Source organism: Rhinatrema bivittatum, chromosome 13 (genome assembly GCF_901001135.1).
Source record: "Rhinatrema bivittatum chromosome 13, aRhiBiv1.1, whole genome shotgun sequence".
In the NCBI taxonomy this organism is placed as follows: domain Eukaryota; kingdom Metazoa; phylum Chordata; class Amphibia; order Gymnophiona; family Rhinatrematidae; genus Rhinatrema; species Rhinatrema bivittatum.
The window spans coordinates 78,582,539-78,598,146 of NC_042627.1; the positions used below are offsets into that span (position 1 = coordinate 78,582,539).

A 15,608-nucleotide genomic window follows, 5' to 3' on the forward strand; every position below is an offset into this window, starting at 1 on the left:
TGATAGAAAGTTTTAATTAGGTAAGCTATTTAGTTACCTTTTTGTTTTAGTTTATTTGAACCAGGCATACTGTGTTAGAGACTCACTGGAAGAATCACGTGCTGAAGGAAGTTTTTTTTGGCTATTCTTTCACCTCACCTGTTAACCATGGATAATTATTTGCTTTTACATCTCACAGAGAGGAATTATTTATTTATTTATGAACATTTACTATACCGGCGTTCGTAGGGCACATCACGCCGGTTTATTAGCTTTGTTCTAAACAGAAACTGGATGGAAATGCAGAGGATGGCATTCAGTGCTGGCCTCACGCATGGTTACCTCTGGCAGCTGTTGGAACACGGGGGTGGAGGATGGCAGCAGGCTGTTGGGAATTAGGGATGGCAGATTGCGGAAATTAGGTGTGCGGTGGCATTGCAAATGGCAGACTGTTGGGGCTTGGCCTATAGCTCTATTGCTAAACTTGTCCCCTCATGGTGGTCGAGTACAGTAGAAATCATACACTGCTAAGGGCAGGGGAACAAGGACAGTGGCAATGACTTGATGAGCAGAGAAGGAAGAGTCAGATGCAGAAATGAGAAGACAGAGGGAGTATGGGGTTAGCCTCTAAATGAGTGAATAATGATGCCAGTAAACACCTCAGGAATGGTGAGTTATAAGTGCAAACTCTTTCACCACTGCACCTCGAAATTCTTTTCCTTGTGAATGATCCTGGTAAGCCTCATATCTGGTATCCCAAGACTTGCACATTCATCAGCATTTCCAAGACGAGACTCCTCTTTTTGGCCAAGCTTAGATCTGGATTGGGGGTGGCGACATGCAAGTTGGCTTGTACTGCTAAGAAGCCGTGAGCTGACTGGGTAGTATCAGGACTATGCTATAATGCCGTGGAGGTCCGTAGTCTGCATCTGTCTTCTGGCACCATGTTCATGCAGGCTGGGATAACTATTCTCTGCTATACTGCAGCTGAATGCAGTTAGATTCACCTCTTACTGCAGTCATCCTCCCTACAGATTAGCTTTTCAATTAACTCTGTATTCAATTAACAAAAAAATCTATAGAAATAATTTGAAAAAGCTTAGAGGCAGACAAAAAAACATGTGCTTCAGTTTATCTAGTGCAATTGTGACAGAGGGAAGCCGTGGGAATATAATACCCTGCCTTGAAAGTATAGGATACTAGAAATAAACAAAGCCCTTCTGGTTTGGAGTACTCGAATCACAAAGAATAGTCATCATTCTGGCTGGATGTAAGAGAAGATCCTCTGCCAGACACACAGTACATTAACAATGCTAATCAAGGTGAAGACCACAGAATGAGCCGCAGCGGCAGGGGGTTCACTATAGCCTGTGCTATTGCAGCAAGGTCAGCGGCTCACGCAGGCAGAAGATCCTCTGTCCTTCCGGAACAAGCAGTGGGACTGGTCTGAAACGGATGCATTATACATAACACTGCAGATGAGGACAGAAAAAGAGCAATGGGCCCATAGCCTGCTGAGTGATTCCTGTCCACACTGCAAAGGATACAATCGCAGCTGCCAGTTTGTACCTTTACGGTTTCTTGCACATCAGGACGATACTTAGACATGGGACAATACTGTAAGATTCTTCTCTCCAGCTCCCTAGAGATCCTCACACTCTTCTCCCAGGTCTAACTGCAAATGAGAATTAGAAGACATGATGCACGTTTTGGCGTGGGGGATGTCTCTTCAGCTGAAGGAGCCGGCAGACAGATTAAAGGCAGCCCCCCTCTATTTCTCAGTACAAAAAGCAGCTGTTGTCATAAGTCATTTACAAAGAAATTATGTTACGAACTGCAGCCTGCCGGCCTCTCGCCAGACCATTACTTTTTATCTGCACCTGTGGAATAGGTGTTCTGTTGCTTTCTCGAAATCTGATGTAAAGACAGCGCATTGCTTACTGGTGCCCTAAGGTCACCCCTTTAGGACTGTGCAATATTTCCCCAGAGCAGCGATTCTCAGCCGCGCGCTCCCGGTCTCTCCCGCTGCCGTTGCCGCCGGGCTGTCAGCACGTTCAAGCCCAGCGGGAACGGCAGCAACTTTGCTTCTTCCCGCGCCCGCCCCCCGTGACCCGGAACAGGAAGTGACACGCGGTGCGCGGGAAGGAGAAAGCCCGCGCCGCGTGATGAAGTAGCAGCGGCGGCTGCAGCATCGGCCCCCGAGGAATTGAAGCAGCCGGAAAGGAGAGAGCAGCAGGAGCCTCCCGCGGCCGATGGGAGGCTTCTTTCTTGGCCTGCGGGGGCTGGAGGAGGAGGAGGAGGAGGAGCAGCTACCGTTTGTGCTCGGGGGGGGGGGGGGAGGAGAAAGTGAGTGAGAGAAAGAGAGAGAAGCAGGCAGCCTGTGTGTGAGTGAGAGAAACTGGTCAGAGAGCTGATGTGTGTGTGAATGTGAGAGACAATGAAAGTGACTGCTCAGGGAGATGACGGATGTGTGTGGGAGAGTGTGAGACATTAGTCAGGGAGGTGACTGATATGTGTGTGAGACATTAGTCAGGGAGGTGACTGATGTGTGTGTGTGAGAGAGAGAAAAAGCATGGAAGTGAGAAGTCTGGGTATGTGGGAAAGCATGGGAGTAAGAAGCCTGGTGTTGTGGGGGTGTGTGTGAAAGAAAGCATGGGAGTGAGAAGCCTGATTATGTGAGAGAGCATGGGAGTGGGAAGCCTGTGTGTGTGCATGCATGAGCGAGAGACTGGTTGGTAAGGTGACTGTGTGTGTGTGAGAGAAAGAGACTGGTGTGTGTGAATGTGAGAGAAAGAATGTGATTCAGGGAATGAGAAGCCTGTGCAGTGGAGAGCGAGCATGGAAATGAGAGACTGGTGTGTGTGTAACAGAGAGAAAGTGATTATGGGAATGAGAAGCCTGTGCATGTGAAGAGAGTGAGCATGGGCGTGAGAAACCTGGGTGTGTGTGAGACACAGCATGCGAGGGAGAAGCCTGTATATGTAAGACAGAACATGGAAATGGGAAGCCTGTGTGTGTGTATGCATGAGAGAGATCAGGTGACTGGTGTGTGTTTGTGTGTGAGAGAGAGAAAGAAAGTGATTATGGGAATGAGAAGCCTGTGCATGTGAAGAGAGTGAGCATGGGAGTGAGAAACCTGGGTGTGTGTGAGACACAGCATGGGAGTGAGAAGCCTGTATATGTAAGACAGAACATGGAAGTGGGAAGCCTGTGTGTGTATGCATGAGCGAGATCAGGTGACTGGTGTGTGTGTGTGTGTGTGTGTGTGTGAGACAGAGAAAGTGATTATGAGAGTGAGAAGCCCATATATGTAAATAGAACACGGGAGTGGGAAGCCTGTGTGTGTGTGTATGGCATGAGAGAAACTGTTCAGGAAGGTGACTGGTGTGTGTGTCAAAGACTGTTTGGGAGATGATTGGTGTGTGAGAGACAGAAACTGGTCATGGGGGCATGACTGGTATGGTGTGTGTGTGAGAGACATGGGACTAAGGAAGAGGACCATAAGTATAGAGCTTAGCCTCTACTGCTGCTTCTGCTGTGTGCTATGGCCTGCATGGAAGAGGTGTTGCGGTCTCCACCGCTTCCCCCCGCTTAGGGCTCAACCCTGCCTACCTCCGCTTCAGGAATCGCCGCGTTCCGCCCACTCTGGACCCCGGGGGCTTTTCTCACTCCACGTGGCGGCCGCCATTACGTGCCTGCTTCTTCTCTGTCTTGCGCGCGCGCGAGGACGCCCGTCTTGAGCGCTCAACTCCCGGAAGCCTGGCCCCGCCCGTGCTGCTGACGTCACGCCCAAGTCCCGATATAACCGGCGCTCAAACTCTCTCTCATTGCCTTGCAACGAGGTTCACAACTGCATAGTTGTTCTTAGTTGCATTCCTGGTGATCTCCACGTTTCCTGCTTCTGACTCCGGTTTGCTTCCAACTCCGCTTCAGCCTGCTGCCTGCCTCTGACCCCGGTTTGCTTCAGACTCTGCTTCAGCCTGCTGCCTGCCTCTGACCCCGGTTTGCTTCCGACTCCGCTTCAGCCTGCTGCCTGCCTCTGACTCCGGTTTGCTACAGACTCCGCTTCAGCTTACAGCCTGCTTCAGCTCCGGTTTGCTACAGACCCCGCTTCAGTTTACAGCCTGCTTCAGCTCCGGTTTGCTACAGACCCCGCTTCAGCTTACAGCCTGCTTCAGCTCCGGTTTGCTACAGACTCCGCTTCAGCTTACAGCCTGCTTCAGCTCCGGTTTGCTACAGACTCCGCTTCAGTTTACAGCCTGCTTCAGCCTCCGGTTTGCTACAGACTCCGCTGCCGCCCGCTGCCCTGTCTTCAGCTGGCCCTCGGCCCTGTGCAGCCGGTTCCCTGCTTCCCGGGTACCTTGGACTTCCTATCCTTCCTGTTTACTCTGGTCCCGGCCTAAGCCCATCTCTGCCTCTGGACTCTCTGCCTATACTCCAAGTCCCGATATCCCAGTGCCCTACGGGCTCCTCCTGGGGGGTTCCTGGTTCCCGGGTGAACACCTCCTGCCTGTGGTTCCGCCTCCCGGCCTACCCTATCACCCTAGGTAGGCCGGCCCAAGGGTCCACCACCTTGCCAGCAGTGTCAGACTGCAAGAGGAGTAGGAGAGCTGCTGGAGGGGGTAAGTAAAGGTGGCTTTTAAGTTTATTTTTCTTGATTGACTGCCATTTTAATTATTTAATATTATGTGATGTGTCTGCTTTTTTTGAAATATTTTATTGGTGTTTGGAGAATTTTTAATAGTTTTTAATTGTTGGATGTTATTCTGTTCATAGCTGTTTTGAAACATTTATTCTGCTTATTAGTATAGTTTTACAATTATTTCTGTGTGGGGATCTATAGCTGCTTGCTAGTTCTGTTTTCCTAATAAGAGGTGTATTGGTTTTTAGGACCTGATTTAATATTTGTAGTGTTGCCTTTTCGTAGATAGGGTTGCTCCTGTTTGAGTGTATTCCATAATACAGGTGTAACTGTGTGCGGATTAGTTTATGTGCATTACTACAGATCCTGGGAGTATGTTAGGTCGGTTCTGTGTCTGTTACCGAGATGAGATATTTAACCAGCATGTAAGCATTTGTATCAGTCTTATTTGTTGTGTTTTCTCAAGAGGACATGCATTGGTGGTAAACTGCTGTCTTTTCATAAGTAGGGCTATTGAGCCTGGAAGTAGAAGGAGTTTGAGTTGCTGTTACTGAGATGACACCAGAACCAGAATATCTTTTTTGTAGGGCGAGTTGTATGGGGAATGTCATAATTTTGCTTTACATCCATTATTGTGGGTCAGGGGGGTTCCTGTGGATGCAAACTGTACTTTTACATCTAGCCCTGTGACGATCATGGGTCAGTGTGTCACGCATGTGAGAACCATCTGTCAGGTGTGTCCCGACAGAAAAAAGGTTGAGAACCACTGCCTTAGAGAGCCATGGCTCATGTTCAGTGGACTGTTAATTACATCTGATCTCACTGCTGTCCCACCCATTGTTCCCCCCAATCGTCTGACACCCAGACTAAGAAACAATAGGAAAATAGTTTCCTGTAAATATGGTGACCCTGCCAACCTTTGGTCCTCCACATCAGCGGTCACACTGTATTCCCATATCTCTGTAGGGCTAATGCTATAGAGTACCACTAATGCATTATAAGATGTTATGATTATTTTATTGTACAGTACCTTGATTTTGTTATGCAAGGCAATAAATAAAGTCCAACTAACTAAAAGTGGTTTATCCTACCTAGGCGGCTTGCAGTTGTCTGTAATGGGTCACTGGTATTTCTGATACTGTGATACTAAATTTTAATCATCTCTTAAATCGTTCTTGGCTGTAGTTCAAGTGGTGCTCCGATTGCTTCCCAGGGTGACGTTAGTAATCAGCTGCTTTTTATGATGCAGTCATACATGAGCAATCCTTCCTGCCTCCAGCAGCAGCACCGAGAAATCTTAGGACATAAGACTTGCCAAACTGGGTCAGACCAAGGGTCCATCAAGCCCAGTAGTACCGGGCAAGATGTCAAGGAGTAAATCAATTCCCAAGCTGCTTATCCCAAGAATAAGCAGTAGATTTCTATAACTCTTACCTTAATAATGGGTTTATGGACTTTTCCTCCAGAAACTTGTCCAAATCATTTTTAAACGCAGCTGCATTAACAGCTTACACCACATCCTCTAGCAATCTTATTCCCATACCCCCAGTATTTTGCAGGATTTACCAGATTGGCTGTCAAGATGCTGGGCTCAATGGCCCTTTGGTCTGACCCAGCATGGCACACCTTATACTTTAAATTTAACTATGTTTAGAGATTTCTTCAAAGGAGATTAAGATTCACCTTTCACAGTGGTGACCTTATCTTACCCTTCTCAATCTCCTAATTTCTTAACACAGAAATAAATCATGACAGCGGATAACTATAAGGCCTATCTAGTCTTCCCAGTTTACTTCCCCTTACAACACCACAGTTCCCAGTTGAGCTCTGACTTTTCCTTCATTTTTTTTTTTTGCAATTAAGGATTCTCTATGCCTGTCTCACACTTTCCTGAATTCTGTTTCCTTATATTGCTCCTGAATTTATCCACTTTGAAACTCGTATTGTAACCTCTAGTTTTAGAGCTTCCTTTTTCTTGTGCATTATTTATACCTTTCTGAAGTATCTAAACGTTTCTGGGATGCCCCAACCCTTGGGCTGTACATATTTCTCTCTAAGTCTCAATTCATTTTGCTATAGATTGCACCATTTTGTTAGCCTCTCTCTACTCTATGTCCTTTTGAAGGTTCAGCCTTCAGCATTAGAGAAACAGAGATCTGTGGCCTCTGCCTAGTTCCAATAAGAGAATGTCAAGCAGGGATTGCCCACTGATGTAGTTAGGAGAGCATCGCCTCCATAATAAAGGTAAGCTGAGTGAGATCTATGAAGGAGATTGCTAGCATACTAATCCTTGCTCATAAAAGCAAAAGCTCATCCAAACAGAGCAGGCGGCTCATAAAAATAAATGTGCAGGTTTTATTTCAGACAATCAGAAAAGAGCTGGAGTATAAAATTACAGAAAAAGGCGAGAAAACAAAAGAGTTTGATTAGTAAAAGGTCTGATAGACTCTTAACCAATCAGGGTGCTGCTAGCCCACGTGACATCACACTTGGTCGTATTGTTCGGTGCAAGAAAACACCAGAGTTAAAGCCACAATGGACTGGCCCACGCTGAAACGACCTTAGTGCCCGGACGTTGGTCATATGATGCTCTCAACTCACCGTATGATCACATGATCAACCTGGGGGGGAGGGTGGGAGAAGAGAAAATCAAGTGATCAGATGCACAAGGTTTCAAGCTGGCTGTCGCGCTCCTCCTGACCACTCGGGGGAAGAAAAAGCTTAATTTCACTTTCAGCTGCTCCCCTGAATGATTTGTAGGCACTGCTACGTCCACTGAACTCGCAGCATGGATTCCTGCGACCAGCTGTCAGATTCCTGGATTACAGTTTATGTACGTTACACAAAGTTTAGCCAAGTATAAAACAAGTCAGGGAGAGATTAAAAGGAAGGGCATACGTCTGTGCTCTGCACCGGAGCACGTTTGTGTGCGGACATTAAGGCATGGGGTAAGAGGTAGGGCCAGCACCCTCGGTTCATCTTTTCCACTGAAACGCTCTGTTCCAGTAATAGAGGAAGGCAGGAGAGTTGCTGATGCCAATGACAACCAGCAGCAGGAGATACAGCGACATCAGGACGGCAAAGCGGTGTCTGGAGAACCACGAAGGGGGACTACAGGTTCTGGAAAAAAAAAAAAAGCAGCGGGTGTAAAATGCACTGGTTTCAATTTTGGTGGAACAGTATATAATAAACATTTGATCTAAAACCAAACAAAAAGAAATCCTAAGACATTTTTACTGTAAAATCTCAGGCTGAGCCTCACAGCATGGAGGTGAAGCATTTCTCCAATAGACAAATTAATAGTAGAAGCATTCAAAACAATGACTTCTACTCATTTGTAAAGTGTTGCTACACATACACAGTGCTGTACAGATGTATATGAAACACCACCCATTCTACGGAGCTTACAGTCTATGGGATGTGTATTTATTGTAGGCAAGTGTTTAGGAATTAAAAGCAGCTTCAGAAAGGTGAGTTTTTAACAGGATTTGAATACGGCCAGAAGGGAGTAAGACGCTCCAACTCAGGAAGCTTATTCTAGGCATATGGACAGCAAGTCAAGAGGCGGTGGTGGTGAAGGGCTGAATGAATGGAGTTCACGAGGAAGAGTGAAGGCAGTTAATGAGTTGCTGTAGAGTCCATGGATTTACAGACGAGTAAAAAAAAAAGCTTCAACTATGTGCAGAAGTGGAAGGGAACCAACATAGCGACTTGAAAAGAGAGGTTACATGGTTATAGAGTTGCAGCCACGTTTTAAATGGTTATAGAGATGCAGCCACATTTTAAATAGAGCCTGGATCCATTTCTTCTCTTACAGTGCCAGGACTATCAAGGAATTGCTGCTTTGCACAAGGTGTGCCATTTTGGCAGAATTTAGTAAAATGTGCTAAAACTCAAAAAGATGTTTATCTTATTGAAGTTAGAGGACCCTCCAGAAGCTTCGAACACAGTTTTCTGAGGGTGAACTAAAAATCAGAAGTAGGATCTTAGGTTTGTTTTAAATGATAACCATTTTAAATAAACATCCATTGCCTTAAAGCTGCTGGATTAATGGATAATGCACAGCCCTGGAAAGTGCAAGAAAAACTTTGCTCACAAGGTGGCATTATTGCTCCATCAAGGAAGCAACTCAAACCGAACCTCTCAAATCTAAACCCTATGCTCAGGACCATATAAGTTTATTAAAAACAAGTAAAAGCACCCGTTTTTGGCTTGGCTATTTCTCTCTGCTCCACTGAATCTATAGCTTAACTGTAATCACCCTCCTTCGGGCTTCATTTGCAGTTACCAGGATTTTATGTTCCTATTCCAATTCAGCCCAGCCAGTCCTTACCCAGGACCCACAAACTGCAGCTCCCTCCAGAACATGGGCCTTGCCACCGAGCTGCAAGCGCTGCCCAGTAGGAACTGACCCCAGGTCCTCCACTAATGCCGCTTACCTTTGTCTGTGCTGCTTCTGGGAGTAGAGCAGGAAATATTTCACCCGCACAACTTGATTGTTTGTCACCACAAAGTATTTCTGGGGTACATCCCCCCCTTCACTGTTCTGGACCCTTGCTCGCTTCCTGTCCTGTTCTTTGGAGTCTGAGGAAGGGAAGACACAGAAAGAACCAAGTTTATCCTCCTTACCGGAGGAAGACGACTGAGGGGTGCAAGGCAGCATTTTTCAAGAGACGAGATTAAGCATTAGCTGTTTGGAGAAGCCGAGCAGAATGCAAAGCACAATCATACACCAAACACCAGAGATAGTCTGTGCCTTTTAAGTTACTGAGCCATGCCATCTGGATTACCACAGAAACCCCCCCCCAAGGACAGAGAAATCCTCGTCAGAAACAGTGGATTTCTTTCAATAATAAACCGTTCCCTCTCCGCTCAATTTTGTCATCAGTCAGCACTGTCTTCAAACAAAATGAAGTGGAAAAGCTGGAAATCTTTGTTCACCTTCCTCGCAAGAGGACTCCTTGAATATTTCCAGTCTCTCCACAGAGAGGGAGACAAAATATGAAGAAGAGGTGCGCAAGACCCAAACATGCCTTAGTGTGACAATTCACCCCAATTTAATTAGCAGCTAAATTGTTTCATTACACACGTATTAGCTTTACAGATCCTTCCACCCAGACGCTAAGAAAGCAGTGCACTAACAGCTAGCAAATTGCTCCAGTTTTAACGAAACGAGCAATTTAAATTTTAAAAAAAGGTCTTCACTACCATTTATTGGAATCTAATACCTCCGAATTTCAGATCAGAGTACTGCCAGTTTAGTAATGCCCAGCTCAGGGGAGCATTAACACCGCGTTCCCTGCCCGGTTCTACTTTGCACCCATAGTGGCAGTCTCCATGCTGCTGATTCACTCTCGTTTCAATTGGTCCAAGCAGCTCACCTTTCTTCTTCACCTGGCATTTAACATCTGGGTGGTCAATAACCTCACAGACAGCCACGCAGCTGAGTCGTGAGCCAAGTAGGCTGTGCTGCCAGCCCTGTCCATAGGGACTGTAGAGTAGTGCCAGGCTCAGGTCACTGGTCAGGTAGGTTCCTTCTCCAAACAAGGAGGTCTGAAGCAGAAGTGGGAAAACGAGGCTCAGACACACGAGAATATACACATGTGCAAAGCTCAGGAAAAATAAGAGATTCTTTTCTTTCTACCACCCGAGCCAGGCCAGCTTCTCATGCCATGCATAACAACTGCTGTAGCTGAGATGTATAATATGCTGTTTCTCTTTGCCCCTTGTTAAACATTTCTAATACATATAGAAGACCCATTTGTGTACATAGTTACAATGTCCCTGCCCCAAACTGCTTGCAATTAAAGTCTCAGTTTAAGGGACTTGCTTCATGTCACAAAGTTCTGCAAACTTCTTGAGTCAAGTAAACTGATATAGAGATTGTCATCCCATAATGTGTTTCCTTCTGCTGCAAAAATGTTTTTTGGGTCAGCCTGGGGACAGGGATACGATCACTGTCTCACAGTTACACCTCTGTACATACATTTTTACGTGTCTTTCTTCTATTTTAAGAATTGAGGCCCTAGTGAGTAGAAGAGAAGCATGATCTGTCACAATTCTAGCAGCTCGGCGATGGGGACCCGAGAAAAGGTGGACAGTTTAGAGCTCTCTTCCCTGATATAGTGCTGTCTTCCACAGAGCCCCTACCTTGTTAAGGTGACAGTGCAGGCCATTGTGAAGTATGGAATGGAAGTTTTCCAGGTGACTTCCATGGAAGGCGTAGATAACATCTCTGTTTCCCCTCACATCCGCAAATTTGGCATTCATCTGGTCACAGTGCACTATTTCAAACAGGAAGTCAGGGCTAGGCACAGCAGAACTGGAAAATCCTGTCAGTTCTTGGACTCTCTCATACTAGAACAGCAAGGGATTCTAAACCTTATTTTTAAATTTGGCATTAATCCTTAACACGCAAAGTTCATTTCTAAATCTCTGCTCGGTTTCCCTGCTACAAGCATTTCCACATATAATGGAAGATACCTCGATTTCTACACATTTAAGTGGACTAACATTGTAGGCATACTACTTTACCCATGTACCATGATAAATCCAACTAAAATCCATCAGGAGAAGCCATCCTGGTGGATCAGTGATAATACTGTCATGCAGAAGGTCCTCAGATCCATCCTTGAATCAGGTCAGCTGGGTCTGGGGTCATTAATGAGGAGTGACCCTTAGTGCCTGGATTCAGGGCCCATGATAGCAGCCCGTGTGCATGTCCCCCAGCCCAGGACCATTGCTGCAATGACTAGCTGCACTGGGGGGAGAAGAATATAAACAAGGACAAAATCCCCAGATAGTTGTGAATGAAAACCAATGGCACCAGGATCCCAGCCCTAGTTCCAACTGAGCTGGGGAAAACTGCTGGGTGAAAAAAAAATCTGTCAGGAGTGGGTAGGTAAGAGACTATATCTTACTATACTATTTAAATGCAAACTACCAATCAAAGCTGACTGTGAATCGCTTATTTACACTTTCATATAATAGAAGGACCAGGGGCATTCCATGAAGTTATCAAGTAGCACATTTAAGACTAAATCGGAGAAAATTCTTTTTCACTCAATGCACAATAAAGCTCTGGAATTTGTTGCCAGAGGATGTGGTTAGTGCAGTTAGTGTAGCTGGGTTTAAAAAAGGTTTGGATAAGTTCTTGAAGGAGAAGTCCATTAACGGCTATTAATCAAGTTTACTTAGGGAATAGCCACTGCTATTAATTGCATCAGTAGCATGGGATCTTCTTAGTGTTTGGGTAATTGCCAGATTCTTATGGCCTGGATTGGCCACTGTTGGAAACAGGATGCTGGGCTTGATGGACCCTTGGTCTGACCCAGCATGGCAATTTCTTATGTTCTTATGTCTTAACCTATTCTTATCCATTCAAATTTACAAGTTCATTGAGCTTATCGAACAAATATATTAAGCAATGCTTGATTTTAAAATTCCTTTCCATTAATTTACTTTGTTTCAGGCATTTAAGCACACCAAAAGCCAGATAAGCACTAAATAATTTTCTTATAGAGACAGAATGGAGAAAAACCCTCAACACATTTGGCCCTAAGAGAGAAGGATTTTTGCAACTTGTTAAAAGTGATGATTAGTAAACCTGTTCTGTGTTTTCTATCTATACTCCAGGCAACTGTAAGAATACAAAACTTACTTTCTGTAAAATCCTGCTATCCTATTTTAAGAATATAAGATGTGCCTTGCTGGGTGAGACCAGTGGCCAATGCAGGTCACTAGGAAGTACCCGGCAGATGCCAAAGGGTAAATCCATTCCTTGTTCCTCACTCCCAGGCATAAGCAGTGGCTTTCTTAAGCCTGCCTGGCTAATAATTGTTTAGGGACTTTTCCTTCAGAAACGTTCCCAAACTACTTTCAAACTCAGCTAAGCTTGTCGCCTTGACCACACTCTCTGGCAACCCAATTTCACAGCTTAATTGTGCACTGTGAAATACTACCGTCTCCAATTTGTTTAAATCTCCCTGCTTGTTTCCTGCTCCCTGCTTGTTTCAAGGAGTGTCTTAGTACTACCTGAAAGGGTAAGTAACCATTTCCTATTTACCTGTTCCATCCCACTCCTGATTTTATAAACCTCTATAGTATTCCCTCTCAGTCACCGTTTATCTTATCTTCATAAAAGCCATTTCATCCCCTTTAGCAAGTTTTGTTGCCCTTCTCTGTACCGTTCCCAGTTACACTATAATCTTCTTGAGATGGAGCGACCACAACTGCACCATAGACTTATCCCGAGATCATTATTATAATGGAGAATAAAATGGATTCTATTCAAAATAATTCCTTTTTTTGATCGTTGCCGCATATTGAGCTAAGGATTTCAATATATTGTCCCCAATGACTCTGAGTCGTTCCCTGAGTGGTTCCTCCTCATAGTAAACCCAGCACTGTCCACACTAAATTTAATCTGCCATTTAGATGCCAAGTTCCCCAATCTAACCAACTTTCAATATTTTTGTGTTACCCTGCGTTGCTCCCTTTAGTTAATGAATAAAGTTAAATTCTAGGAGTGTGCAGGGGTAAAAATTTAATTTGTGGGGGGTCCCCCCTACAAATTTCATTTAATATTTATTTTGTTTCTTTGTTAAAACAAAACAAAACAGTGAAATAAACATTAAAAATAACAGGGGGAAAAAAGATACTGTGCATCCCAAGGCCTCCCATGCCCACCACCCATAAAAATGCCAGGGCCAGGATTCTCCTTGGTCCCCACTTACCCAGTCTGGGGGGCAGAATCCACAGAAAAGACCTATGTCCAGATTGAAGCCGCAGCCTTGTGTAGACCTAGGTCATGGTACATCGCTGTCAACTCAGCCTGGGCCCAAGCTCAACACCAAGGCCCGGTCCTGAAGCCTGGACCCACGCTCGAGGCCAAGGCCCGGTCCTGAAGCCTGGGCCCCGGAGATCTCTTGTGAGATCTTCTTTCTTCTTGAAATGACAGTATTTGCAAGGGATGCAGCAGAGTTCAATAACTCCAGTGCATCCTCCCCTGCAGAAGGTGCCATTTTGAGGGATGGCAGTTTGGTTTCATTTTCTATTTTGTTTCTCCTGAATGCCCATCTCTACTAAATACTACAGGCCCAGTACAGAGAATCATGTGGGTCCTAAGTTCAGATCCCTCATCTGTCAGAGTTAGTTGCATTTGGGTGCAGCAATGTACCTAAGTGGTGGCATCATTCCAGCTCTCAGGCCAGTGAGGGCTCTCTGAACTGCCTGAAAACACCATCTGGGAAGGGCAGAGGTAGAGACCTCCAAGGGGTGAGTGGGAAACAGGACAACGACAAAAAAAAAAGGAACCCACTTTTGTGAGTTCCTATAACTATGCAAAACCACATTTTAACTTACAAAGCAATAATGAACCTATAGCCCCAAGAAGGGGAAAACTTCCAATAGAGCGGATGACATCATGTGTCTGCTACAATGCATGAAATCTATTGCAGAAACAAGTTCTGATGTCATCAAATCTGGGGTCATTTTTTCCACTCTTTCAGGATGCAAGGTTTCTAATTCTGAACTAAGTCTTTTTTGATCCCATGTGGGAAACTATTGTACAGTCCCCACCCCTGATTCTCATAATACATTTCAAACCAATTTCAAGGGCACTACATGACAACTGAAGAGCAAACCGGCTTTCAAATTCTTAAGCAAAAAGCAGAATGCAAACTGTATTACAGACAAAAAGACCAACAGAAAACCTGCTGGATTTTTACCTCATTTTTCTTTGCACTTTTAATAGTTATAGTCTTTGATGATAAAACCCATGTCAGCAGGTCCCTGGCCCTTTTGTCAGGTTCATATCCAGACTCCAGAAATGCTTTAAAGTTTGGTAAAGTATTAGTATCTGCAAGCTAACAAGAAAAAAAAAAAAGCTTTCAGTTAAATCCTTTTGTTGGGGTCTGTGGTCAAATAACAAGAGAAAAGCTATCAATAGGGTGCAAAGTCTACAGTATAAGCCCTCTGAATCTTAGACCTAAATATGCACATCCTGGAGAACTCAGAGGGACATGAGAGACACATTCAAAATACCTGAAAAGATATGAACAGTGCACAAGTAAACGTTTCTTCAACAGAAAGGAAATTCCAAAACAAGAAATCATGTATGAGGACAGGGTGGCGGATGTATGGGGAGAGGCTTCCAGTGGGGGCAGAATTCAAGAATGCCTGAGATAAGCAAAGAGGGTGGACTCTGCTGTACTGCCAGGCCTTATACCTGCTGCCACATCGGACAGCACGGAAACCATTCGTTAATTCCAGCTCAGCTCGGGGACATGCGGAATGCAAAGCTGTGCCCAGAAGATTCACCAGCGGCTGCATGCTCGGGGTCAGGGGTCAGAGCCCAGCACCTGGGCGCCCCGGGTCCCTACCAAAGCATCGAAGTCCTTGTTGTTGTCGTCGTGGAAGTAGAGCGGCGGGAAGGGCCTGAGCAGGGAGTCCCGCTTGTAGCTTTGCAGGGCCGAGGCGAAGAGGCTCCACTTCAGGTCGGCGGCCAGCGGGTCCCCCCGGAGCAGCTCTCTGGGGCCATCCCCGCGGCCGGCCGGCGGCATCGCACGGCGAGCCGAGGGCTAACAGCGACTTCCTTAGCGGGGCCCCTAAACCCCGCCCCCCTCACCTCTGACCTCGGCGGCTCCCGACCAAGGGAAGGCCGCGCGCCCTACGGGGAGCGCGAGGAGTCAAGAGACGTCAGGACGTAAAACGCCAAACGCCACCCTCAGGCTCAGAGTCAGCAGAGGAGAGGGAGAGACGGACCCGAGATAAACAGCTGGGGGGGAGAGGGAGGGAAGAAAGAAAGAGGGGAAAAAGATAAACAGCTGGGGAGAGGAAGGGCTAAACACAACTAGGGGAGAAAGAGAGGGAAAGATAAACAGTTGGGGTGGGGAGAGAAAAGACTACAAATAAAGAGAGATGGGGAGAGAGAGATAAACAGGGAGAGAGGGAGGAAACAAGCTAGAGATGGAGAAGGAGGTAGGGG

At 45.8% G+C, this 15,608-nt stretch overlaps 1 protein-coding gene across 3 annotated transcripts; it reads right to left on the minus strand.

Annotated features, from left to right (window-relative positions):
- Positions 1–6,956: 6,956 nt before the first annotated feature.
- PARP16 (poly(ADP-ribose) polymerase family member 16) lies at positions 6,957–15,265 on the minus strand. 3 transcript variants are annotated; one of them, XM_029575314.1, is made up of 6 exons: positions 15,004–15,265; positions 14,350–14,487; positions 10,772–10,978; positions 10,003–10,174; positions 9,061–9,205; positions 6,957–7,741 (listed from the first exon to the last, which is right to left on the minus strand). In XM_029575314.1, the coding sequence occupies exons 1-6, from the start codon at positions 15,181–15,183 to the stop codon at positions 7,597–7,599; spliced, it is 987 nt and encodes a 328-aa protein (XP_029431174.1). In that variant the 5' UTR covers positions 15,184–15,265; the 3' UTR covers positions 6,957–7,596. The 3 variants fall into 3 exon arrangements, with proteins under 3 accessions (XP_029431174.1, XP_029431173.1, XP_029431175.1); XM_029575313.1 differs by lacking the exon at positions 15,004–15,265 and adding an exon at positions 14,666–14,992; XM_029575315.1 differs by lacking the exons at positions 10,772–10,978; positions 15,004–15,265 and adding an exon at positions 14,666–14,992.
- Positions 15,266–15,608: the final 343 nt, after the last annotated feature.